The sequence below is a fragment of the Rosa rugosa genome, chromosome 3 (genome assembly GCF_958449725.1).
Source record: "Rosa rugosa chromosome 3, drRosRugo1.1, whole genome shotgun sequence".
In the NCBI taxonomy this organism is placed as follows: Eukaryota; Viridiplantae; Streptophyta; class Magnoliopsida; order Rosales; family Rosaceae; genus Rosa; species Rosa rugosa.
In genome coordinates this window covers 41,165,419-41,192,453 of record NC_084822.1, presented here as the reverse complement: position 1 = coordinate 41,192,453, position 27,035 = coordinate 41,165,419, and the positions used below count along the sequence as shown (strand labels likewise).

The window sequence follows — 27,035 nt, the reverse complement described above, 5'->3', positions numbered from 1 at the left end:
ATTTATTTATTTGACCACCGTATACAGCAAATCAAAACTCGTAAATCTAATCAGTGTAAATTAAACCGGTATAATTTTTTAAGTGGCAATGCGAAAATCATAACAACACAGCAGGCTTCAACAATCGACACAAAGAAATGATCTTCCAAAATAAAGCTTAAAATTTAAAATAAAGTATAAAAAAAAAAAAAAAAAACCCTAATTCACATTTCAGATCCGACCCGGCCCATGTTTCTCATTGTTTCGGTGGAGAACCCGACCCATCTTCTTTACTAGTAAAAAGGGAAGACGGTTCAGTCGGTCGATTGCTTGGAAGCAAAGCGCACCACATCACCGCAAAAACCAGAGAGACTCAGAGAGCAGAGAAATGCTGGCAAGGAGGGCCGTCTCATTCTTGAAGAGCTCCTCAGCTCCACACTTTTCCAGGTATTCTTTTCTTCTGAAAATTCTGGTTCTATGTTTTAAATTCTGTGGAAGATTGATTCACCAAGCACCCATTAGTTTCAATACCAGCTATCATAGCATCACTAGATGATTTAACAAAGATTTTTATCTGGGTATCTGTTTTTTCAATTCTGTGATACTGTTATAGACTAAAGTTTCAAACTTTAAGTAGTTTGTGTATCAAAACGTGATGTAGTTTTGGATCCAAAATGTATATGTATTGACTTAGTTTCCTAAGTTATGCTTGGAAAAGTTAATGAGGTTTGTGTATATGACATGAGTGGTTGTATTTTGTGATTCTGAAGTGGACCCTTTTTGGTGTTTTGAGACCATGATGTGAATGCATCTCTCATTGCAATGAGCATGAACTTGATGATGATATCAATGTGTGAGTAATTGAGATGGCTTTACTGCAGTGTGGCTGCTTCGGCGAAAACTGTGGATGAAGCGAAGACCAAATGGTTTGGTCGCAAGGCTGTGAATTATCTTTTGATTACTGTTACCGGCGGCGTTGCTTTGAGTGCTCTTGATGATCTTATTATTTATCAGAGCTGTAGCAGGTATGTCTTGAACATTATGACAGATTTGGTTTGGTTGATCAAATAGGGAACTTTATATAGCTGCTTTAGGTATTTTCATAAACAATGTCTTTCGCTAGTTGTTATAATTTTAGGATGTCTTGGGGGTTAGCGGAGGCTGGGATAGTTACATTCTGTAGTCTGTACAGCTGTTCTATTCTCAGACCCCAAAATGAAGAGCTGTTCTACTCTAATTTAGAATCTAAGCTCTTAATTGCAAATGTGGTCTTAATTTGTTGTGTGTTGCCACTAGTTTGGACCAAATGTATTACTGGTTCTACCATACTTACTTGTTCAAATGTTCAATCAATATCTTTGTTTGACTGAATTCTAGCATTATATTCTTAACATTACATTGTAATCTTGATGGGAAATATCAAATAGTTACCATTATAATAGAACACAGAGATTACAAACATTATAGAGAAAGAATCTAGCCATAAGGCTGCTTATATTACTTTAGGTGTCCCTAGCAAAGTTTGGTGAGGAATTGGTTTTTGTTGTTGTTGTTTAGTATGTAAGAAGAACGAGGGAGGCAGAGAGAGACATGAGAACTTTTCTTGTAGGGGAAGGGGTATAGAGAGGTCAAGGAATTACCCTGGACCATTTCAGTGTGTCAAAAATATGCAAAATTAATGTTTCATTTTAACCCATTTGTTAAAATTTTTATTTACAGCAAGGCCATGGAGAAAGCCAGTAAGGACCCAGCCATTCGAGATGCTCTAGGGGAACCTGTTTTGAAGGGCCCATGGTACAATGCACAGCTTGGAGTGGCTCATAAGAGGCAATCTGTATCTTGCAAATTTCCTGTGTATGGACCAAAAGGCACAGGAGTTCTCAGCGTGAAGGCTGTACGTGATGGAGGTTAGTATTGATCTACATGCACATATTACATATATAGTCGTGTGTGCATACCCACAAGCACAGGCTCATGAAGACATTCGTTCTTCGCTTCATCATATATCTTATTTTGATGTTCAGATTTTTCTTCATGCATGCGCAATTAATTTTTCATCCAAAACCATTTAATAGATATGTCCTTGCCAATGTTCGGTCCTTTCCAGATTACTTTTTCTTGAACAACCATTCTATTTGAATTTGTGTTCAAATTTTATGAGAAGGACCACTTTGAGCTTATGCAAACTACATTGTGTATGATGCTTGAGTTGAACTCCATTATCACTTAAGGATGTGATAGCTCTTTTAGTACTTTGATCAGCTAGTTTCTTTCTCCCCGCAGATGATTCCTGGATCTCATATCTCATACCTCGCAATTGGGATATCTTAATAATGGATGCTCTCCTCCATATTCCTGAAAATGAAGAGAAGCAGCAAACAATACGGATTACCATCCCAGAGCCTGCTTGCACGGCTTCAGCATGTACAGCATGCACCGGCCCTAGTTGCAGCACTCAAGAATCTCAGAATCCAGAGAAGAAATAGAGCACTAAAATGCATCACAGCGCAAGGTGATATTCTTTTTCATGAAAAGCTTGGTAGAAGGTGATAGATAATAGGGTCAAAACTTTCAGAGTGAATTACCAGTAGCACAGTAGTTCTCGACAGCCTTGTAAAGCTTTTGGTCTCTTTTCTTTGGCCTGTCTCCTAAAAAACCGTCTTCTTTTCTCTTAAATAACAGATGGCTAGAAAATTTCGTCACGGAAAGACGATGAATGTTTGGTGTTGGACCAATTTGAAATGAAGTTTCACGATGTCATTCTGTAATCGACTAATTTCTGAAAAAGGTATAACAATTGCTCTTGTATTTGTCCATTCATGACAAGACAAAACAATTGAAAACGTGCCTTGATTTGACTTACTTTGGACAAGGATCTCCCTCACAAAACAATGAAATTTCACCATCTTTTATCTCTCTAGTTGACCATTAAATTCTTTAAGACCCTCAGATTTGACATCCTTGATTCCATCGATGAATCAGAACACTAATCTTTTTTTGGTTTTTTTTTGAATTAAAAACTTGAGACCTTGTCAAACACTAAAATACAACCATAGCTCCTTGATTTTGATTTTCTGAGGCCGACCAAACCGCTTAAAAACCAATTGTTCCTCTAAAAACATTATCTTCATATTAAGCTTGTTAATTATGAGCGTAATAATTCATGTGGGTTGAATTGAAGATGGCATCAACTTCTTGGTTCATTTTCTCATAATTCAATTTTGGTTGGCAAAATTGCACATCATATAATTATTACTCTTCCCTGATTATTTCTTCTTTTGTAGCCTCTAGGAGGAATAATTACAGAAATAAAGAGTCACACCATGTCACAGTTTGTGCGTGACACGTGGCACGACCTGAGCAGGCCACACGGAGGGACTCTGTTCCCACTTCCCAGTCGCAAAGACAACCGCGAACGCCGTCGCCGGGTCGTTTAAACTCCCCGAACCGTGGGGCCAATCTGATCGTCCGTTGAGCTGTCATCACTAAATTCGATGCTCGAAATGGTCCCCACGTGTCGCTATTTACGTGATTGCCAAGCCTGGGGCCCCCCCATCACGGTCCTAACTCCAACGCCGTGTCGAGACCAGTAGGTTGTGGGCCCGCCCTTGTCGGGTTGTCGTTTGGAGCGTATGACTAGTGGGGTCCTCCCTGAGATAATCACGAGAATCTCATTTTCTCGCCACTTAAATTTCTCTTTTCCTTAAAAATTCCTCTCTGCTCTTCTTCTGGAAGCCCAAAAAAATTCTCTTAATCTTTTATCCTTTTTTTTTTCCTTTCAAGTGGGTTAAGTTAAGTTTTGAAAACCAATCAGATCAAGGATCAAAACCTTTGGCCGAAACCGGGCATCAATATCATCTCCCCTCAATAATCCTAAAATATAAAATAAAAGGCTTGTAAACCCAAATCTAAACCATGTCCTATGCAACACAAGACCAATAAGATTCATTTATCCTTTTTTTTTTCCTTTCAAGTGGGTTAAGTTAAGTTTTGAAAACCAATCAGATCAAGGATCAAAACCTTTGGCCGAAACCGGGCATCAATATCATCTCCCCTCAATAATCCTAAAATATAAAATAAAAGGCTTGTAAACCCAAATCTAAACCATGTCCTATGCAACACAAGACCAATAAGATTCATTTACGTCCAGATCAATCACATTCATAAAGAGAGAAATATGACAGCGATGCTCTAACCTTAGACTCACCTGGTATTTGCATCCTTCAAAGTCTCCCAACTTTTTGTGATTAATATTTTTAATGACATCCCTGGTGCTGCTGGTTCTAGAGTGACCATTAGTACTATTAGCTAGCTTCTTCTTTTGTTTTTTCCTTCGGCCGCTGGCCCTCATTGTACCAAAAAAAAAAACAAAATCTAAGTTTCTTAATTTAACTGTTCAAACTACTTACCATAAGTACTTTTTAATTTAATTTGATTACAAATCATGAAAATACAATGTATATCATCCCGATTTCATAATAACAGATATTAAATTTAATCTGAAATGCGTAATTACAAATCAAAAGTATAATCAAACCAGAATAAACTTTGAATGTTCCAGTTAAAATTAGTGAGTGTATCGTAGCCGCGTGATACGAGAAATTGGAAAATCCTCTTAACTTTGAGGACGGTGGAAATGGAGGACTAGTTGCATAGAAGCAAGCGAAGATATTTGATGGAGGCGCATAAAAGGAGACAGGTGGGGCCGTCGTACCCTCCACAATAGCTATGACTCCTCTACTTGAGCTTTCCCCTCTCTAAAACATCCCAACCGCACCAAACCAAGGCCTTGCAAAAACCTAACTTTCCTTTCAATTTCCCAAAACCGACCAGGCAATCAATCAATCACCAAACCAACTCTTCCATTATCAAAAAACCCTCAAGCTCAAAACCATTCTGGGTCTCTTAAAGCTCTGAGCTTTTTTGTGCTGAATTGTGAGGAAAGATTTGAATGCAGGGTTTTTCTGGAGGTTTAGGAACTGGGTCTGTGACTAACATGTCGACCGTGTCCAAAGATGAGAACTTTGCTATGTCTTCTGAGGATTCTTGTAGCCCAGATGAGTCTGAGCTCGAGCTCTGTCTTGGGTTGAGTCTCGGCGGTGGCGGCAAGGCGGCCCAGCAAGGCCCAGTTGGGAATCATGCTAGGATTCTTACGGCCAAGGATTTCCGTTATGTGGGTTCTAACTCTAAGTCGTCGGCGGCGGCTGCTTCTTCGTCGTCGTCGTCGTCGTCTTCTTCTTCGTTGAGCAGTGCTAATGTTACGGCTGGGACTAAGAGGAGTGCTGATTCTGTGGCGGCGGCTAATGCTGCCAAGTAAGACTCGACTCCAATTTTTTATAAGTGATCTGTTTTGAGCTTTTCTAATGTGTGGTTCAATTTTTGCGGCTGGTTCTTGTTTTAGGTACTCTAGGCTCTCTCTTTTTGCTGGATCAAGTTGTTGTTACTGTTATAGTTTCCCAAATTTGATTTTGTTGATTTGGCTGGTGTTAGATGTTAATGACCAACAGATATAAAGGGGTAGTCTTCGGTTTTATATCAAAGAACGGCTTGAAAATACCTAATACTGCCCCAAAGCCAAAAAAGGAAAGTGTTTAGCATAAATGCATTAGTAGATTCAGAATCATACAAGGAGTGCAGAGTAATAACAATAATGAAGAGATGAGATCCCAAAAGTCCTGTAGTTTAGAACCTATGTAGTATTTAGCACAAAGATTACAGGGATAGGCATGGTCACTCGATTGAATCCGATGGAATGGCACAGATGGGTATTTTCATCCTTGTGGCCATTTGGGGTTATTCTGATTCTCTATATATAGGATATAAGGTTATTCTGATCCATAGATCCTATATGTTACGTCATCTCATCAGGCCAACGCTACAGATCTACATGTATAGTTATTTTTGTTTATAGTTATTCATTCTATAAGGTCCTTTAGCTATTTTTGATCTTGTAATCTCAGGGTTTTCTTTCATTTCATTTTTGTATAGATATGTGGATCATATCGTGGTTGTTAGATGCTACCTTTCTCAAGCCATACATATTGAGTTGTGTTAATTCTTTTGATGGTATCTATATGTTCTAATTTATTGTTTGCTTCTCTGATGGGATTACATTTTTGTCATGTGTTGAAGCAGTCAGGTTGTGGGATGGCCTCCTATCAGAGCTTATAGAATGAATTCCTTGGTTCATCAAGCAAAATCTTCAGCCACTGAAGTATTTAACTCGGAGAAAGGTGAATGCAAGATTATTTCGGGGAAGGCTAACATTGGTGGTCAAGAAAACAATGCAAATGCTAAGGAGAGAGGACGCCTCACTAGTTCCCTGTTTGTGAAGGTGAATATGGATGGAAGTCCAATCGGAAGGAAGGTTAACCTAACTGCGCATAGCAGCTATGAAGCCCTAGCACAAATGTTGGAGGATATGTTCCAGGGACCCTCTGCAAATGCGAAATTGATACGTTAGTACTCTTAGCCTTTATATTCCCTATTTAAATTGAAGATCCATAGGTGTAGTCAAATGTTTTATTTTTTTAAATCTGGGTGACTAGATTGTAAGTTGCACAATGATTCTTTTGTGGAAGTTGGTATCTTCTTGCTTGCTTTCTAGGAATGTCAATTAAATGAAGGAAAAAATAATCCAAAAAGTTATTCTTTTTCATCACAATTTCGTCAGAATTCGCTTAATAGGAAAAGTCGAAAAATATTGGTATGTTTTGAATAATGGATGTGTTGGGATTTAAGATAACTGTCAAATGTATACAAAATCCATGGATTTTATTTGGACAAGAGGAGAAATTTGATCATATAGCTGACTAATAATAGAAATTGTTTGTTTTTCCTTTGACTAATGGTGTTATGTGTATCTATATTTAGGTTCTGGTGGTCAGGAGCATGATATGATGGTGGGAGAAACTACACCCTCAAAGTTGCTAGATGGATCATTTGATTTTGCACTCACTTATGAAGACAAAGAAGGTGACTGGATGCTTGTTGGGGATGTTCCTTGGGGGTAAGATTCTTCAATAATCATAGTCGCTTTATGTGCAACACAAATCTCTATACTCTTCAGTAAATATTTGCTTGTTTCTCGTTGACTGATCCGGTTTTCAGTCGGTCTTTTTCTCATATCTTATGCAATTTAACTTTTTTGGCATTCAGGATGTTTCTTTGTTCTGTGAAGAGGCTAAGAATCATGAGGACATCTGAGGCTAATGGACTTGGTATGTAGATGTGCAAGAATAAGCTTGAAAAGTTGCCTCCAAAAGCTGGAATGCATCTGATACTAACTCTTTTACTTTAATTTGCAGCTCCGAGGCTGCAGGAAAGGAATGCAAGGCAGAGATGCGCGAACTGATACAAAACCATTTGTCAGAACTTCTGTAAGAAGATACAAAACAACCTATGTTTTAAAATGTACAAAGTGAGTAAAACGTATAATTGGAGCATATGGAGAAGCAGAGAAGCCATCGTTTTCTGTTTCATTTTTGGTTCATGTGGAATGTGATTTCATTTCTTTCTTGCTGTGCCTTCTCTAGGAGTTATGTCCCTGCTTTTCAAAGCCACAGCTATCTTATATTTTAGTGTAATACAAATATAATACACATGCCTTTGATGAATTTTTTTGCTGATGTATATATGGGGGTTACTCAATTGCTTTTGTTTGCTCAGCTGTGGGCTCCTTTCGCCCATTCTAAATTTCTAATGCAGAGAGAAATTGTGTGATATTAAGTTTTGACACTGAGTAGTCATATTCACGAAATTTCTGAAACTTGTTGTAAAACGAACATAGAAAGTGTTTCATGCAGAAAATGGAGAGAGCTTTGCTTCAAAGAACTTGAGAGAGAGAGAGAGTTTAGATGCAGAGAAGGAGTGTAGTATTTTCTGTATTCATCTCATAACATGGATGAGAAATGGACTACATATAGTGGAAGATAGGGAACATGTAGCCTAAAGTCCTCCATAAAACAAGGACCCCTAAAGTCCTCCATAAAACAAGGATTCCTAAAGTCATCCATAAAACATGGAAAGGGTAAGCCTATAACAACATAATGATTTACCCTATATCTATTTACATGATATAGCCATAATGATTTACAACACTCCCCCTTGGATATTTCATGTCAATAGTGTTGCATGGGTTGTGCGCTTCTAAGTTGTCTCATCAAAAACCTTGCCAAGTAATAAAAACCCTGTGGGAAAAAAACAACCTTGGTCGAAGGAGAAAAAGAGCACAACGCGTATGAGTGTGGAGTAGTAATATCACAGCTTCGGAGATAAGTGGAGTCTTCTTATTAGCATCATAAGTAAGTAGTATGTCTACGAGAGGGATGCATTTAGATTTGCTACACCAAAACCTTGCCCGGTAAACCCAGTGGGAGAAACCCGTGGTCGAAGGGAAAAGATGAGCAAATGCATATATGTCAAATCAAAGCATCTTCAGGATGTAGTATAAGTGGGGTGACCATTCTAAAGATGTGCCTCGTTAAAACCTTGCCAGGTAACAAAACCCAGTGGGACAAAATAACCCTGGACGAAGGACGAAAAGAGTACACGATGGTCAAGTGTATATGCTTCGGGATACTCCCCCTGATTTCGACTCCCCCTGAAAATTACATGTTAGGTAATTCAGATAGTTTACGTAGACCAATACCTTGAACATGCTTCTGGAATGTAGACTTTGGTAGTGACTTGGTAAAGAGGTCTGCACGATTATCTTCAGATCGAATCTGCTTGACTTCAATCTTCTGATGCTCCTGTTGTTGCTGATTGAAGAAGAACTTCGGTGCAATATGTTTGGTGTTGTCTCCTTTGATGAAACCCGTCTTCATCTGCTCTATGTAAGCAGCATTATCCTCGTAGATAATGGTTGGTTCATCAGTGGTGGAATGCAGTCCACATGTGCTTCGAACATGCTTTGTAACGGCTCTTAGCCATGTACATTCACATACTGCTTCTTGAAGAGCTAGTATCTCAGCATGATTCGAAGAGGTAGCAACAAGTGTCTATTTCGTAGACCTCCAAGAAATTGCAGTATTCCCAATGGTAAAGACATAACCAGTTTGGGAACGTGCCTTGTGCGGGTCTGATAGATAGTCTATATCAGCATATCCAACAAGGCGAGCATCATTCTGAGGATCAAGGGGGTTTGATCCATTCCTTGATGCGTAGGGATAGAATAAGCCCATATCCGTTGTACCTCTAAGGTAGCGGAAAAATGTCTTTCATGCCATTCCAGTGGCGGCGTGTTGGCGCAGAGCTATATCTAGCTAACAAGTTCACATCGAATGAGATGTCCTATCTAAGGCATTGAGCCAAGTACAATAATGCGCCTATTGCACTTAGATATGAGACTTCTGGTACCAATATCTCTTCGTTATCATCTGCAGGACGATACGGTTCTCTCTAGACTTCAGACGACCATGGGTGTGCTTGCTTTTATCCTCATTAAAGCATCTTAACATCTTCTGGATGTAATTTGGTTGATGGACCAAAATTTCATCTGCACTGTGCTCGGGCTCCAGGTCGAGACAATAATTTGTTCTCCCAAGGCCTTTCATCTCAAATTCCAACTTCAGGTGCTTTGCGGTTTCCTTGATCTCTTCAGGAGTATCGATCAAATTCATGTCATTGACATAGACCGCCACAATTCTAAACTAGGAACTTGTTTCCTTAATAAACACGCATGGGCATAGTTTATTATTCACATATCCCATCCTGATTAAATATTCACTTAGACGGTTATACCACCTCCGTCTGGATTGTTTCAATCCATAAAGTGAACGCCTCAAAACTAATGGAGAGCGTGTTCCGTGGTCTAGAACTATTTGCATCGGGTATATTAAGTTCTTCAGGAACTTTCAGGTATATTTCTGTATTATGATCCCCCTAGAGATAAGTTATGACCACATTCATAAGCTGCATATTCAGTTTTTCGGAAACTACCAAATTGATAAGGTAGTGGAACGTTATGACGTTCATTACGGGAGAATACGCGTCCTCGTAATCAATCACAGGGCGTTGAGAAAATTCTTGCGCCACTAGACGAGCTTTGTGTATCACAATCTCATTTTTCTCATTACGCTTCCTTATAAATACCCATTTAAATTCTACAGGTTTAACATGGGGAGGTGTAGGAACAACAGGTCCAAAACACCTTTCTCTTTGTCAAGGAATCTAATTTGACCTGGATTGCTTCTTTCCATTTTGGCCAGTCGTCTCTACGTTGACATTATCAACGGAGCGAGGTTCGATGTCATCGTTATTTATAATTTCGGTAGCTACTGCGAATACAAATATATCATCGATGATAATCTCATTCCGATTCCAGATCTCACTTAAGCATGCATAATTTACCGAGATTTCTCTATTCTCGGGAGTGGGTTCAGACGTTGGAGCGTCCCCCAACGTTGTCTCTTCTAGGACGGACCCATAATCTGGAATTATCTCGTGAGATGGATCAGCTGAGATCGCGATGTCTAGTGGATTCGTTTGTGCCGGTTTTACCCTCTTCCGGGGATAAGAATCCTTCGAACCTAGTGGTCTACCTAGCTTCTGGGCAGGGATATGTGACTGGTTAGCCGCCATGGTCGTACCTCGTCCATCTGGGACGACGCGTCCTACAGGGACATCTATCCTTGCAGGCACATTTGCAGCAGGTATATGTGATCTCGTCACTTTAGCTAGATCAGAGAAAGCGTCTGGCATATTTTGGGCTACACTCTGTAGATCTAGAATTCTCCGCACTTCATTATCACATTGTGCGGTTCGGGGATCAAGATGAGACATAGTGGGGACTTTCCACGTCAATTCACGTCGTTCATCAGGAACGGTAACGTTCTTATCTCCCCCTAACGGCGGGAAGACTGTCTCATCAAAGTAACAATCCGCAAATCTAGCGGTAAAGAGATCGCCTGTCAAGGGCTCTAAAAAGCGTATAATGGATGGGGATTCATAACCGACATATATGCCCATCCTTCGTTGAGGACCCAATTTTGTACGTTGTGACGGCACAATTGGCACGCGGACTGCATACCCAAATGCGAGTAAGTGCGAAACATCAGGTTCGTACCCAGTTACCAACTGTAACGCGGAGTAAGGTTGGGTAGCAGTGGGCCTCAACGGGACCAACATAGCTGCATGCAAGATTGCATAGCCCCACGCAAAAACTAGAAGCTTGGTGCGCATTACCAAGATTCTATTTGCGAGACCATCTTGGGTGTGAACATAGGGAACTATATGTTCAGCATCAATCCCAAGGGATATGCAATAATCATCGAAAGACTTCAATGTAAACTCTCCGGTATTATCAAGTCTTATAGACTTTATGGGATAATCCGAGTGGTGAACCCTCAATTTCATGATCTGGGTGAGAGTTTAGCAAAAGCAGCGTTTTCTTGTGGACAATAGTGTAACATGTGATCACTTTGTCGATACATCAACCAAAACCATTAATATTTAACTGGTCCACATGGTGGTTGGATATATATGTCCACAAATTTCCCTTGCATTCTGTGCAGAAAAATGGTGATGTATGTACTAGTCTTTGCATATGATGGTCTAGTATGGCATAGCGTGTCATTATATACAAGACCCTTATTCAGAAGGGGATGCACCTGCAATGAATTGAGGATACGGTGCATCATACTTTGACCTGGGTGTCCCAAACGGTCATGCCATAGCAAGTAGTTGCTTAAATTAGTTAGCTTCTAGCTAACAGATTCCAATTTCTCCAATGTACGCTTCTGGCCACACACTTTGGAGGTTATGCAAAGATATTACACTCATTTTTCTCAGTGGTTTCAGCGTGATAACCGTTGGTTCGAATATCCTTAATACTCAATAACGTTCTTCTGGAACGTGGAGATTATAAGGCCTCATTAATGGTAGGTTCAGTACCATTGGACAACATATAGTGGGTTTTGCCATAACCCTCTATCAGGTTGGATTGGCCTGATACGGTTGTCACAGAGGTATGAATAGACAATAAGTTTGAAAAATATCTCCAATCTGGGAGTATGGTCTGCGTAATAGCACTTTTAACCAGACAACAAACTTCCCCACAGAATATGCCTATTCATTTATTTAATTCAATGGATCACATGTATGAATAAGTTTATTGAATTAAATATATTCGAACATAACCACATTTCTATAATCCAAAATAATTGAAAACATAAATCACCAAAATCCGAAGATGTTTCATTCATTAAGATGAAATAGATATGGCACAAGGGGCCAATTATACCCATGTCTTCGAGTTCTAATCCTCGGTATGTTCAGTAACTGCCTGAAAATCCGTGATCTCTAGTGTGGAATCGATAGAAAATGACCCTTTAATAAAGTTGGTATTTCGAGTTCCGCGACCGGCGTAATACTCATCTACTGCTTAGGCTATCGCACAACAGGTGCGGGACCAACAGTCAATTCCTCCACATTGATAACAAAGATCATGCTGATTCTGGTGGCAGCGGGCCGGACCAGTGTTCCTTTCAACTTGGGCTTGCTGAGTTATGGCATCATGGTTCCTACCACGTGGGCCTTGGCCACGTGGAGCCTGATTACATGGCCTATTGGGCTTTGGCCAAGTGGCAGACGGTCATATGGGCTAATTTCGTTCTGCCAATCATGTCTTGCTTCAAGCAAGAAAATGGTCATTTGATGGTGAAAGTGCTCTTCTAGAGCGACCCAAAGAGTCTGTGTATCCTCTTCATCGGATACTCAACTTGGAGTGTTTTCTCCATATGTTTCCTTTGAAAATTATGGCACTCATATTAAAAGCCTCAATGACGACATTGTTAGCATTGATTGTTGATCTCATCTTCTTTGCAATCAGATGAATTTTCACATCTTGAGTTCACTTTAGATAGTTTCTTCTGGAAACCTCCAAAGCAACAAAGTCAAGTTTGTTGAGATTTGGCATTTCTTACAGGAAAGGAACAAATAATCTTAGTGCTTTGGGTAGTATCGTCCATAAGCAACTAATAGGAATTTCAGGTTCTATAACATGGTATGGAAAATCGGATTAAACATGTAAAATCTACTGGTTTTATCATGTGTGGTGAATTTATGAAGGAAACTTCAAGTTTCTTAAATGGCATTATCGAAACTACAGGTTCGATATGTGAATGAACTACTGGTTCATTTAGAACTTCTAGTTCATTAGGTACCTGCATTTTCTACACATATATTCTAGTGCGAAAATTTAGACAAGTAACACAATAATATTGAATTGAGCAAATTGAAATAATCTCACAAATTGGATAAATGGAAATCACAAATCAATTGAGATATTAATTGCATGCTAGTAAAATAACATATTAATTATCACACAATTATGTGAATAAATGCTTCTGGCAATTAATTACACATATTAAATATGGTGAATCTATTTACAATATCAAATCATTTTTCCTTTTATTTGATTCTGCTGGACCAAAGGAGTGGGCTTGATAGTGAAGCCTATCGGGCTTAGTCTGCGAGCTTGTGACCCGGCCTTTCATGCGTAATTCAAATGGTGTGTGAGGCCTGCTAGGCTGCTAGGTCCCGCAGAGGGAGAGTGGGCCTGCTGGGCTCAAGCTGGTCTGCCAAGGAATGAAAAGTTATTACTCAACCCTTTTGGTAACTCCAATTAAATACGACCAGGTAAGAGTATGAGGTTTGGGTGGAGCGAGGCTCTCTTAAGTACACAGCCTCATTGTATCTTGCCTAGACATCGCATCGAATTGGGTGCGCCTACTTGGAAAGATTCATAACCTTTCAATGTTATCGAAACTACGGGTTCGATACGTGTGAACTTCTGGTTCAATATTTATGTATGAACTTCTGGTTCAATATTTATGTGTGTGAACTTCCGGTTCGTTAAGTACCTGCATTCCGCACATATATATTCTAATGCAAAGAATTTAAGCGGGTAAAATATTTAAATTTAATATGAGCAGGTAACACCACAAAACATTATCATAATAAATAATGAAGGAAAGATGTATCATTATCACAAAGTCCAAACAAGTATTTATAGATATTTGTCACAATATACATGAATTAATAGCTAAATTAAAAAGCTATTGATTTTCCTTTTACTCATTCCATTATGCCAATTATAGTGCAAGAGAAATAAGTGTCTCTCATAGATGATTAAGTTAAACTAGATGCTTCAATAAAAGTCATAAATCGTGATTGCAGCTTCTACTGAATAGCAGTCGAAAAACAAACCAAAATCCCAACCAAAACAACCCAGAAAAATATGAAAAATTATAGAGATGCAGTAAACACACAGAGGCTCTAGCATACAAAATTTGGTGAATTTTGGAGTTGAATTACTATTTTAAATAAATACGGGAACACAGAGGACAGAAGGTAAACTGAAACAGTAAAATCTGTTTTTGCTTGGAAAAACATACTTGGTTGTAGAGCTGGTAGATTGATGTTGATTGAATGATGAACCTCTTCTTTTCTGCAACCCAAGAGTTATTCACCTCTTCTCTTGTCGATCGGCAATCCAAATCCTAGAGCTAGTCGTGCTGATAACGTGTTGTAAAACGAACATAGAAAGTGTTTCATGCAGAAAATGGAGAGAGCTTTGCTTCAAAGAACTTGAGAGAGAGAGAGAGTTTAGATGCAGAGAAGGAGTGTAGTATTTTCTGTATTCATCTCATAACATGGATGAGAAATGGACTACATATAGTGGAAGATAGGGAACATGTAGCCTAAAGTCCTCCATAAAACAAGGACCCCTAAAGTCCTCCATAAAACAAGGATTCCTAAAGTCATCCATAAAACATGGAAAGGGTAAGCCTATAACAACATAATGATTTACCCTATATCTATTTACATGATATAGCCATAATGATTTACAACAAAACTAAAATTTGTACATATTAGCGGAGCTGACCTTAAGGAGTAAAAAAACAAAGTGCATGAAGTGACTTGGTGTAGCGTTTGAAATATCTGTCGATATATCTCCAGATATATTTTTCGAGTGATTGATATATTAGACAAGAAAAATATTTTATTTTTTTCTATTTTGGTGAAATTTCTTTGATATTGTCAAATTTGATTAGAGAAAAATGAAGAGATATATGTAAAATCTGACTAGAGAAAAAAAAATAACTCGGTTATTCATACAGAAACATATATAATGGAGTTTTTGTGGGTGTAAAATTTTTAAAATGATTTGTAGTCAGGAAATGTACTAATAGATCCCCTCAAGGCGATGGGTGAGGAGTAGTCTCCTCAAGGGGAATCTGGGTGAGGAGAAATCTCCTTAAAGAGAATATGAGTGAGAATCCTCTCAAGGCGAATCTGGGTGCTCAAGGAAAGATTGTTTATGGGAAGAGGACTAGAGTTGCAATTGAAGATCAAAGTATTTCATCTGATGTTGCTTCAATTGTCTTAAGTTTTGTCTCTATCAGTTAGGATCCTGATATATTTGTGTTTGTAAGAAGGAATATATTTGATGGGTTCCCTTTATAAATTGTAAGCAAGTTTAGAGAAAATTAAGCTCAAGGCTTATGTTGAACGTTGTTGTTATTCTGGTAATGGGTACAATATTCTCTGGTTACAATCCTCTTTCTTCATACACAAATACGAACCACTGATTACAAACATTAACAAAAATGCAATCTTAATCTTACATACAACTTGAAAAATCAAAATAATGATGACCAAATAGGGAACTCATAATTCTGTCCCTATAGAAGACCATTTACAGGTGAGGTACTAAAGACTGGCTGGTCTTTGTTAGTTGCATATGCATCATTGTTGTTGCTACTGCTTTTCCGTCGAGGCTTAGCCTCTCCAAGCATGGATATGACATCTCTCATGGAGGGTCTGTCCTTGGGAAGCTTGGTAGTGCAAACAAGTGCTATTCTAAGGACTAAGAGCATCTCTTCTTGAACATGCTTGCAATTTCCTACACTGGGGTCTAATACTTCTTCTAAACATTTGTTGTCCCTAATCTTCCTTCGAATCCATTCCACGATGTCTACCGACTCTCCAAACTCAGGGTCTAATGGCCTCTTTCCTGTTAGAAGCTCCAATAGAACCACACCATAGCTGTAGATGTCAATCTTCTCATCAACCTTCAATGTGTATCCATATTCTGATCAAAAGTCACAAAATTACAATGTTAGTGAGGAAAAAGTTACAGAAACTTTATATAACGAATTATTCACGATTCAATTAACAGTTTGACAACATAACATGCAAGGAAACATGACACAAGATTAAGATGTGAAACTCACCAGGGGCAATGTAGCCGTATGAACCAGCCACCATGGAAACTGTCTCATTTGTTCGGACCATCATCCTTGCCAACCCGAAATCTGCAATCCTAGCCTCAAGGTTTGCATCGAGTAGTATGTTATTGGACTTGATGTCTCTATGAATGACTGGTGGGTGACAATCATGGTGGAGATAAGCAAGACCTTGCGCAACTCCGACTGCTATGTTATATCTTGTAACCCAATCTACAAGCAACCTTGCAGCTTGCTTGCCATGAAGGGCTTCTCCAAGGCTGCCATTGCTCATAAACTCATATATAATCATCAAATTGGTATCATTGTTCAGAAATCCTAGTAACCGAACAATGTTTCGATGCCTTAGCTTCCCCAAGAGATTCACTTCCCCCACTAGATCACCACTGCTTCCAGTTTCAACATCTGTTGCTGGTCTCCACAACTTCTTAACTGCAACAACTGTGTTTGATCTTGTTATCTCAGCCTTATAGACAATGCCAGTAGCTCCCATTCCAATCACATTTGATTCCTTCACACAAGCCAAAATGTCAGCACTTGTGAAACCAAGCCTCTGGAATGCCATTAATCTCCATGGCCATTCTCCATTTCCCACATCGAATCTATCTTCGAAGCAACTTCCATTCGAATACCACCTCTTGTAAAGAGACCTTGCACCAAAAAGTGCAATTCCAACTGCTAAAGCTGATGAAATGCCAATCACCCATCCTGCAATAATATTCTTAGTGTGCAAGCTCCTATGCCTCGATTCCAATGCTGGATTTCGGGCACAAGGAGGGAGGACACCACCGCAGAGACCAGCATTGCCTACAAGATCACTCGGGTTTATTGTTCTAAGCACACCATTTGCCGGGACAGCACCCTCTAGCTTGTTGTATGAGACATTGAGAGTTTCCAAGGCTGGAGAGATTCCGAAATTTTCTGGTATTCCACCAGTGAGAGAGTTGTTGGACAAGTCCAAAATGGACAATGTGGGCATCATGGCAATTGACTTTGGGATTTCACCAGTTAATTGGTTGTTGGCAAGATTCAAATTCACCAATCTCTCACATGAAGCAATGCTTGCTGGAATGGTTCCAGAGAAACTGTTTGATGAAAGATCAAGCACAGAAAGTGAAGGACAGTCCTGGAACTGGTCTGGAAGCTCTCCTACTAAGAAATTATTCGAGGCCATGAAGGTTTGCAAACTTGGAGCAGAGAGAATTGTTGAAGGAACAGAAGAATGGAGGTGGTTTCGAGAGAGATCAATGAAAGAAATTGAAGTAGAAGAAGAAATGTCATCTGGGATTGCACCAGTGAGATTGTTGTTAGCCAATTCTAACCTTTGAAGCCTCCCAAGCTTGCCGAGACCAACTGGGATTGTCCCTGAAAGAAGATTGTTCTGCATTCGGACACGAACAAGTGAAGCACAGGTTGACAAGCCAACTGGAATTGAACCTGTGAAGGCATTGTTGAAGAGGATGAGCTTGGTGAGATTGCCTTTATTGCACAATGTCGCTGGAATCTCACCGGAGAATGAGTTGGATGATATATCCAACCACACCAATGGAGCATTTTTACCAAGATCACTTGGTAAAGAGCCTGATAAAGAATTGTTCCACAGCTCAAGAACCACTAACTGAGTCAAGTTTCCAAGTCCCAATGGTACTGAACCTGACAACTTATTGCACATGAGATTTAGAAGCTGCAGATTCTTCAGCTCACCTATCTCAGCTGGGATTTCACCTGATAACTTGTTATCGGAGAGATCAAGCAGCTGCAACGAAGGAATGCTGCCGATTTGAGGTGGGATTCTACCTTCAAAGTTGTTCTTGTACAAGAACACTGTCTCTAGTAGCTTCAGCTTCCCCAACTCAGTTGGAATCTCACCACTAAGATTGCCAACTGCCAAGTCAAGATACTTCAAGTTGGTGAGATTTCCAAATTCCAATGGAATCCCACCTTGAAATTCATTGTACCCAAGAATGATGCTCTCCAATGACAAAAGTTCCCCAAGCTCTGATGGGATTTGACCTGTGAGATTATTCCCAGAGAGGCCAAGAAACTTCAGCTTCTGCAACTTCCTGAAGGACTTCGGAATCTCCCCTTCAAAGAAGCTCCCTCGAAGATCCAGAGTCTCGAGCATTGTGGCATTGCCAAGATCCTCGGGCAGAAAACCCGAGAAGTTGTTGCTGGAAGCATTCAGATATGACAAGCCATCCGCCCTTCCGAGTCCCACTGGAAAATCACCAACAAAGGAATTCTGGCTGACATCAAGGCTCTTCAGTGCTGTGAGATTCGACATGGATTTTGGCAATGATGAAGAGAATGCACTGCAGCACAAGTTGAGACTAGTGAGACTTTTGAGCCATTGGATGTCACCTGAGACTGAACCACTGAGATTCATGTGGGAGAGATCAAGCTTCTCGACGTGACCCTGACTATTGCACCATACACCAGTCCAGTTACAGTGACCAGATTGGACTTTCCAATCCTTAAGACTCTCCAATGGATCAAGCAGACCTGCTTTTAGTGAAAGCAAGGCAGATGCTTCATCATTGTTAGCCACAGCAGCAGAACCATAAGAAGCAAAACCAATGGAACAGTAAAAGAAGAAGAAGATGAGCAAAATCTTCATAGTGGGTTCTTCTAATTGGCTACTGAGCTACTCTGTCTGATTTTCCACCATTTTCAGAATCTGAAACTGCTAGAGTTAGACAGAGAGAGTGAAACTGAAGTAGTGGAAAGAAGATTGGATGAAGATTATGTGTTGGTATATAAATAATTGGTTGAATTTTGGGTTTTGGGGTGACTGATTAGTTGCTAATAATTGGTTGATGAGCTAGCTCGTGAGATCTTGGGCAATGCAGGAACAGCTGTGAGGGTTTTGGACTCATTGGAAGTTTCTCCGACACCAAACATGGGAGAGAATGTGGTATAGGCTCTCTCATGCAGTGCTTCTTTCTTCTTCTCTGTCATCTTTTATATCCTGTATAGTCAACTTGAGAGTAGTCAGTTATCATAATCACAAAAAATAATAAGGTAAATTTCAGGTAATTCTCTCCTTCTTCACTGTTAATACTATTTTTTCTGTAACCCTATGTTCATAACTGGTCTTGGGATTTGGGTAAGTGTTGATCCCAATGAAAAATGGATCACATATTCCCAATTCAAAGCAAAAGAGTCAATTGACCAGAACCCTATTTAATCAATCCTTCTGTTTTCGTCTCCTGATTATGATGCATTCATCTTGGACGCTCAAAATTTAAGACCTCCAAGTCTGTTCTGGATGGTACATATTATTTCATTTGAATACTATTCACATGGAATGTGGAGGGTTTTATTTCCCATTTCAGGTATCTAAAATTTTGAATACTCTCATGCTTTCTTTAGACATTTCATATATCTTCACATAGCAAAATGAGGCAATTGTTTTGGACTTTCAAAGTTGAAGACCTCCAAATTGTATATTTATTATACATATCATTTCACCTGAATGCATATCAAATGTCGAGAGTTTTGTATTTATTATTCACGTTTGGAATATTTGATCAAGTCTGTTAACTTTTAAATACCGTTAGTTTTTTCATCAATCGGTTTATATAAGAAAAGGAAATGTTCCACATCTTTTATGTTCAAAACACCAAGAACATTAATTGTACAGGTTTTTCTTAAAAGCCACTATATCTTAAGCCTCACACAAAGATATGGAAATATAACCAACATGCTTGAATGATATGGGTTCCCAACTTCCCATGATCCTAGGTTTTTCTACTTGGAAAGGGTAACTTCTAAGTATGACAAAGATTTGGGTTTCATGATTGAATCAATTAAAAGAAGAAGTACAAAACGTGTGTATACGGTAACATCAAACCCAAATGATGGTTGTTACTAGCTACTAGCTAGTTTGTTAAGTTTCTAAATTTTATGTACTGCAGAGTACTTTTTGAAGTTTCGTTTTTCCAGTTTGTGGATGAAACAATATAAAAGCACCGCCAGTTCATAGTACCCATTATCTACTAGGTTATATGGTTAATTAGACTCGATAATTCGATGAACATGTCAATTATTCCTCATGATTGATATGAGGGAATCTTAGCATGTTACAGGGTGAACCAAAACATTAAAACAAAGACAAAAAACTCTGATCCAATTTTAAAAACACACATTTGACTGGGGGCCATACCTATATGTTAATTTGCAGGGTAGGTTTCCTATGTCCGTGTTAGTGTCCCCAGTCTAAATATACCCTTATATTTGAATATCAAGTGGAGGGTAATTCAAAAAATCAAAAGCATTCATCTTCGCTTTTTGTACGTAGTTTTAACAAAAAATCAATCATATCAAGATATGTTCGGTTATTAGTCTATATAATATCTACAAGATATTCATTTGTATGAAATTGAAATAAAAATAGTGATAATTAATTGATCGACTAGATAATTATTGATATGATTTTTTTTTTTAGACTACAATGAGACGTCTTAAAAGAAGGAATCTGCAAAATGATTCAATTGGAAAATGATTTTTGAAAATGATTCAATGGTTTTTAGAAGCAAAATTATTTTTGTTTTTCTGTGCGTGCATTCTTGCTTAAGAAAGAAGGAAAATATGTGGACAAATATGATGCGACTTAATTTAATGGGAGAAAATGTGGTGCCCCCAGGTGATTGAACTGAAAAGAGAAAACACCGTACAAAAGGGGAGGATCAGATTCAAGGAGGAGGAGGAAATGAAAGAAAGTTATGTGCACATTATGAATGGTGATCTCAGAGGTCAGGCCACCAACTACCATTTCTGCATCAGATTAAATTCTTTGTTTTTCCTTTCCCCCCTGGCTCCCTTTGTTCATAATCTGCCTAGTTTCACATGCACATGTAGACCTGGTCCAATTTAAAATAATTGATAATGTCACATAGTGGCACTATAGTTTATAACAATGGCTGTACTATTCTGCTAAATTAAGAACCAGATGGGGAGGGAGGCCATGTGAAAAAGCAGCTTCCCTGGGAAGTGCCTCCACCCTATTATTGGAGAGAGAAGAAGAAGAAGAACAAAGAGTTGGCTAAATGCTGAGGATTAAGGGATTTTAGGGGTGTGAATTAATTCAATTGGATCTGTAAATTGAACCCTAAATTTGGGAGGGAAGGAAGAAGAAGAAGGGTTATGGGTGCTTACGTGCTTTCACATGGCTTTATGCTGAAGCACACCAAAGCCAACCTTTCATGATGGTAAAGATCACTGGTGCTGGTGTCTGCTACACGTGTGGCACATGCATGAGTTGGGGTCCCATGCGTTTCTGGGACCCATTTTTGATTTGATTAGGTACACTAATCTGGATTGAAATCCTAGTGCTTAGCACTAAGCTAGACCTACTATGCCAGTTCATGGCCTTTGGGTCTTTGACTCTATAAGTCTAAACCAGTGTTTTCCTCCTCCTGGTTCTGGATTAAGGGAAAACAGTATTTTGATGCTTCAGTTGATGGGTTCACAATCATTGCCTTGTTCTTAAGGTTGAGAATCATTGCTTTGATTTGGCGAGTATCGAACCAATCGAATGACGGTGAAACCGCCAGATGGTTGCACCTTTTCTTAAGATTTTTAGTTTTTTGGTTAACGAGATATATACCAAAAGCAAGGGTTCAAATTTCTTCTAATTATCTTAATTTCGACAAAATTTTTCATAACTGACCTTATTGATACCAGCATTTCTTCACGAGAAAAAATAATGGAGAGAGAAAAGTGGATTGTGGATACTTTTTTTGTTTATTTTTTTAATAAAAATATATTTTATAAATGTCTTAATTATGCTTTTAATTTAATTAATTCTCAAAGTTTATTAATCTTCTATGATATTTTCTATCAAAATTCTAGATCTTGGCTAACAAACCCTCTTCTCTTAATAATAACTAGCATTTCTCTACACATGCAGAGCATGTGTAAGTATTTTTCTTTTCAGAAAAAAAAAGACAATGGATGAAAACAGTTATTGCAGAGAGAGGCTGGTGGAAGAGAAAAGTGGAATTTGTGGGATTTATTTTGTTTATTTTTGTTAATAAAAATATAATTTATAATTGTCATAATGGCCCTTGTGATTTAATTAATTCTCAAAGTATTTTAATGTTTTAGGGTCATTTCTGTCAAAAAAATTTAATTTTGGCTAACAAAGCCTCTTCTCTTAATAATAGTATAGATATAGATATAACCGAAATTGAAAATATCTTCGAGATTAGTGTTTAATTTACCAATACTGAACGATGTTTATCAAACTTTCAATCAACACTGGAAATTCGAATCAAAATTTTAAACCTTCCACAAAACTAATATACTCCAGTTCTCCTGTTATAATAATGATGATTAATCTTTCTTGGTTGATATATTTGGACACTCTTAGCCTAAGAAAGACCCACAACAGTCCAACAACAAGCCCAAGATCAAATGCCAGACAAACTTAAGGTACCATCTTCCTTCTTTCAAATAATTTTGATAAAAGTAATGTATCTGTATTTCATAATCTTTCTCGAGGAAAAAGCAAAGTTGAATCAATGCAACAGTATATAATATGATCCACAAAATCACAAAGTATACCCAATAATTTCCGAAACGCTTCTGGAAGATATATCATCAGAAGCAATGATGTGGGTAAAAAGAATAGAGAATCTGTGATATACAAAATTTATAGACAAACAAATTCATACTACTACTCTTCTTCTCTTTCTCTCTCCTGTCAGAAAGTTTCCAGTGAGATCTTTCTCGACACCAACTCTCAATGTGATGCTACTGAGATTTTATGGTTTTTCTCTGGCAGTTACTAAGGAGAAACGAAAAATGTATGGCCGGTGGCACTGAAATTAAAACTTGGCCACCAACTGTCTACATATAGTCTAGCTACTACCACGAATTTCTCTTTGGGTATGTTTTAACAATAAGAAAAGATTAAGAGGGGGAGGTGCTTATGTACCTAAAATGAATGCATGTATTTCGGCCCAGCTAGAGACTGTATACAGAGTGCCAGACAGTGGCTTCCATTGAGAGGAACCTTCTTCATCGGCAGCAAGTTGTCTCTGCCTCTTCACCAAGCCAGAGAACAATGGGACAAAAGAAACACCAAAATGATCACCTAGTCTCCTTAGGCATGAACTTGAGCCGATTACAATACCAATATCTGCTTGAAGGAGGCAAAGAAAGTCACCAACTGATCCTCCAATGTAAACTGTCAATTGCTTGTGCTCGTCTTCACTACTCCTGCAGGGACCCTTTAGGATGCCAGTGAAAGCTTGAAGCTTTTCCATTGGAGACTCCAATTTCTTAATAATTTCCCCAGTGGTAACCGATTCATCATAAGCCAATTCGTTTGAGTGTACACTCAAGGCATTTAGATCTCCTGCGCAATGGAAACCAAAATGAATTTCATGATATTTGATTGAAATTTGAACCTAAGAGGGCCAAATTGCATTAACAATGAAATGATAGCTCTTAAATGAAATAAGTGCAAGCAGAAATGCATCTTCCAGGTAGTAATACCTGAAGAAAAAGCTGATACAATGAGGTCACTACACCAGCAGTATGAAAGTACATGAACATCGCTTTTAAGGTTTTCATATTTCACAATCTTCTGAAAGAAGCTTCTACAACCATCCTGAAGAATAAGAGCCTGGCCAGCCCGTTTTATATCATCTAGATTTAAACCCTTTAGCACTCCTGACTGAACCACCCTTTCATTTGCCTGTCTCTCAAACTCCGCAAGTTGTTCAAGGGCACTGCATAGATCTTCATAATGGAATCCTTGCACTGAAAAATTTTAGGAACACAATCTTTTCATGCCATGTTACCTATGAAGACATAAATCAAAATACATTTCTAATATCAATTAGTGAACAAACCTTTCTTGCTGGTCACGATGGTTTCTACACATTTTTCAAACTCTTCTGTATATTGGGTGGAAAGAATATCCCATGTGCTCTTTAAGTCTGCTGAAGACAACCGGACAAGTTGGGTTTCAGATCCATAAGTTTCAGCCTTTGGTACTGTTCTGATGGCAATCTCTGCTAATATGGCAGAGGAATCGAAAGTAGTGCATGCCAAGTCAAAGTCGCAAAGTATGGTAAGATGGCAGTCGGTAAAGTCATGCACCCGAGACAAAGGGACTACATCTTTCTGAGGAATTGGCAGTCCGCTATTAATGATGAAATCTACTTCAAGTTTCATAGCTTGATGATATAGCTTCTCTAAAATCTCAAGCTCCTCTCCAGTCAAAGAGACACTAAGTTTATCTAGCATCTCTTCATTTTGTAGAGCTGTTGCCTGAATCCAGAGTAATGAATAAAAAATATTCATGTCAGAACAGAAACTTAAAACAAAAAGTTATAAGAAGAAATAATACACATTCAGAATTAGACATCCATCCATACCTCAAAATCTTTAGACGAGAAACTGTCTATCCACCTTCTATAGATGTGACTATTATCATCAGGATCCAGAATACCCTGAATCTCATTGCTAATATACGCATAGAGTCTCATAAAAGGAGCCACAGCAGCAAGTGTATAAGCAGCAAGTTTTGTCTTTTCAAATGGTGTAGCAATTTTACCCGGAACTCTTCCTCCTTCAACTTTCCCTGATGCTGTTGCAAGCAAGAAATCTGTGTATTTGGTTGCTGCATCATTAGAAACACCCTCATCTGGGACTTCAATTCCCCAATCCTGCACATCGTGTTCATCCAACTATATAACTAACAAGAATACAAATTGAAGCTAAAAGAAACAGGACATTACAACAAGCAAAGTGAAACTCTTGTGAATAGTAATGGCATATGTCTAAATACTATTCCTGCTTCTAGAATAAATGATCAAGAATTCAAGATCATCATTCTTCTTTCGGTTAAAAAAACCAAAAAGATAACAACAGTACAACATAATTACTCATCCAATATGGCAATGAATATGATGGCTATGAGTCCAATAGTACCAGTGACCTCAATAATTACATATAAAATGATAAACGTCATCATTCCTGCAACTATTCTTGCATAATTACATCACATAAACACCAAAACTCCACTAATTACGGATTCGATAGTCCAACATTCTTCAACTTAGTCCACAAATTCTTAGCTTAGCAAGCACATAACCAGTTAATTAGAATACATTGCATCACATTAACCAAACGAACAAACACAAGTCAACAAGAATTTCCAATTAAAGATTGATTAATTACTCGGATTAGTTTATCGTGCAATTGAAGCCTCTGGAGAACGCGCTTCCTCAAAGCGCGTATGCCGGCCTTGTCGTCGTCGTCGTCGGCGCAATCCTCCGCCAATTCGTACCTGAAAAAAAAAAAAAAAACCGGAAAATCAAAGATTCAGTGATCGACGAGTAGAGCAAGAAACGACAAGCTTGAAACGAATTTGATCGAAAAGCTGCTTACGCTTGAGCAAAGGCTTTGAGGAAATGGAGGTCCTGAGCGACGAAATGGCGGAAGGTGTGAGAGTCGAGAGTGGCGGAGGCGAGGCCGACGAAGAAGGGAGTGTAGAGAGCGAAGACGGAGTCGTCTTTGAACTTGATCCAGAGCCGACGAGCGAGGCCTGCTTCGTCCACCATGGTCTCTCTCTCTCTCTCTCTCTCTCTCTGTGATTCTTTGAATTTTGATTTGGACTGAGTATGAGTATGATAGAGAAAAAGGGAGAGAGAGTTTGGTGAATTGGATTGTTGTGAATTTTTGGTTGGGGGTATTTATAGGGGTCCATGATGGGTCCGAAAATGTCCAAAATTGCGGGAGAAAATATTTAGGGGTTTTGGTTCGGGTCCAGTAGTCTCCATTAAGCCGCCGTTAGTCAACAGCTTGGCAATCCCGTCTTCTCCGTGCCTTTTCATCGCTTACGTCATTTATTATAATTTAAAATAATTTCATGTTTTTTGTTTTTTGGTTTTTTGTTTTCGTAGTGTTTGACTAGGATTGCCGCAAAATAGGCGCTTGTTTTCATGCTTGTACTATCATTTATAGTTTTCCTTTTGAGATTTTACTGAGTTTTAACTCGTGTACTTAAATCGTTGGTCTAAGTTTCGACCTCAAAGTGTTATTCAAAATTTTACAATCTACAATAATATAATATATAAATAATACATATGTAGCAGATTTCGAGCAATTGAGAAGAGTTATAATGGGGTTGTAATGACACGAGTCACATTTACCGTATGAAATTTGACACCAATACTTTCCTCTTCCTTTTTTTTTTTTTTTTTTTCTGAAATGAAATTGAATGTTTTGACCTTATTACTTTGTCAAAAGGAGGAAGGCCAATATATTTGATGAAATATCGTTTATGGAAAGATAAACTATGTCAGTGACCATCAGTCAATCCCTAATGTATAAAATTTATTCAAAGCGTTTTTATGATGATCAATTTCACTACTAATCTGAGGTGATATTAGTCTTTTGAGTTAGTCCAAATAATTAAAGAGTGAGAACATTCTAACAGCTAGATCAAGGGTCCAATCCTTTTTAATGTTAAAAAAAAAAAAAAAAAAAAACTCTCTCGGTGACGATTTTAATGACCGCCCACAAAATTTGATTTGGAATTAGATATCATATGATTTTCTAGAGTGGTACCTAATTATAGGTGGCTTGACATTTTGGTTTATCATAAATAGAGAGACAGAGAGATGGTAACTCGACCAAAGGCGTCGTCAGAATCATGTTAGATTCATTTTTCACACAAAAGTGGATCAGTAGTAATCAAAGAGCCAGAAGAGATTGGTGGTGATCTATACGCAAAGCAAGTCAAATACGAATTATGTGTAACACACTGGTGCTTTAATGGGGCTC

General features: G+C 38.5%; 5 protein-coding genes across 9 annotated transcripts; 2 read left to right on the top strand and 3 right to left on the bottom strand.

Moving 5' to 3' along the window:
• The first annotated feature begins 292 nt into the window (after positions 1-292).
• LOC133741279 (uncharacterized) lies at positions 293-3,722 on the top strand. Of its 3 annotated transcripts, none has more exons than XM_062169216.1 (5): positions 293-426; positions 861-1,004; positions 1,699-1,886; positions 2,263-2,491; positions 3,264-3,722. In XM_062169216.1, exons 1-4 carry the CDS (start codon positions 368-370, stop codon positions 2,463-2,465), a joined length of 594 nt encoding a protein of 197 aa, XP_062025200.1. In that variant the 5' UTR covers positions 293-367; the 3' UTR covers positions 2,466-2,491; positions 3,264-3,722. The 3 variants fall into 3 exon arrangements, with proteins under 3 accessions (XP_062025200.1, XP_062025199.1, XP_062025198.1); XM_062169215.1 differs by lacking the exon at positions 3,264-3,722 and adding an exon at positions 2,662-2,895; XM_062169214.1 differs by lacking the exon at positions 3,264-3,722 and having other exon boundaries at positions 2,263-2,895.
• Positions 3,723-4,723: 1,001 nt separating this feature from the next.
• On the top strand, positions 4,724-7,629 carry LOC133741278 (auxin-responsive protein IAA11). Its single transcript, XM_062169213.1, has 5 exons — positions 4,724-5,292; positions 6,115-6,437; positions 6,853-6,988; positions 7,138-7,199; positions 7,287-7,629. The coding sequence occupies exons 1-5, from the start codon at positions 4,931-4,933 to the stop codon at positions 7,331-7,333; spliced, it is 930 nt and encodes a 309-aa protein (XP_062025197.1). The 5' UTR covers positions 4,724-4,930; the 3' UTR covers positions 7,334-7,629.
• Positions 7,630-7,836: 207 nt separating this feature from the next.
• Positions 7,837-14,842, bottom strand: LOC133741276 (uncharacterized). Of its 3 annotated transcripts, none has more exons than XM_062169210.1 (2): positions 14,379-14,842; positions 7,837-13,844 (listed from the first exon to the last, which is right to left on the bottom strand). In XM_062169210.1, the coding sequence occupies exon 2, from the start codon at positions 11,335-11,337 to the stop codon at positions 10,153-10,155; it is 1,185 nt and encodes a 394-aa protein (XP_062025194.1). In that variant the 5' UTR covers positions 11,338-13,844; positions 14,379-14,842; the 3' UTR covers positions 7,837-10,152. The 3 variants fall into 3 exon arrangements, with proteins under 3 accessions (XP_062025194.1, XP_062025195.1, XP_062025196.1); XM_062169211.1 differs by having other exon boundaries at positions 7,837-13,683; XM_062169212.1 differs by having other exon boundaries at positions 7,837-13,559.
• Positions 14,843-19,426, bottom strand: LOC133741275 (MDIS1-interacting receptor like kinase 1). The gene is made up of 2 exons (XM_062169209.1): positions 16,221-19,426; positions 14,843-16,078 (listed from the first exon to the last, which is right to left on the bottom strand). The coding sequence occupies exons 1-2, from the start codon at positions 18,847-18,849 to the stop codon at positions 15,669-15,671; spliced, it is 3,039 nt and encodes a 1,012-aa protein (XP_062025193.1). The 5' UTR covers positions 18,850-19,426; the 3' UTR covers positions 14,843-15,668.
• A 3,322-nt stretch (positions 19,427-22,748) lies between these two features.
• On the bottom strand, positions 22,749-25,900 carry LOC133738181 (bifunctional TH2 protein, mitochondrial-like). The gene is made up of 6 exons (XM_062165642.1): positions 25,638-25,900; positions 25,428-25,536; positions 24,623-24,913; positions 24,095-24,515; positions 23,736-24,002; positions 22,749-23,595 (listed from the first exon to the last, which is right to left on the bottom strand). Exons 1-6 carry the CDS (start codon positions 25,808-25,810, stop codon positions 23,165-23,167), a joined length of 1,692 nt encoding a protein of 563 aa, XP_062021626.1. The 5' UTR covers positions 25,811-25,900; the 3' UTR covers positions 22,749-23,164.
• Positions 25,901-27,035: the final 1,135 nt, after the last annotated feature.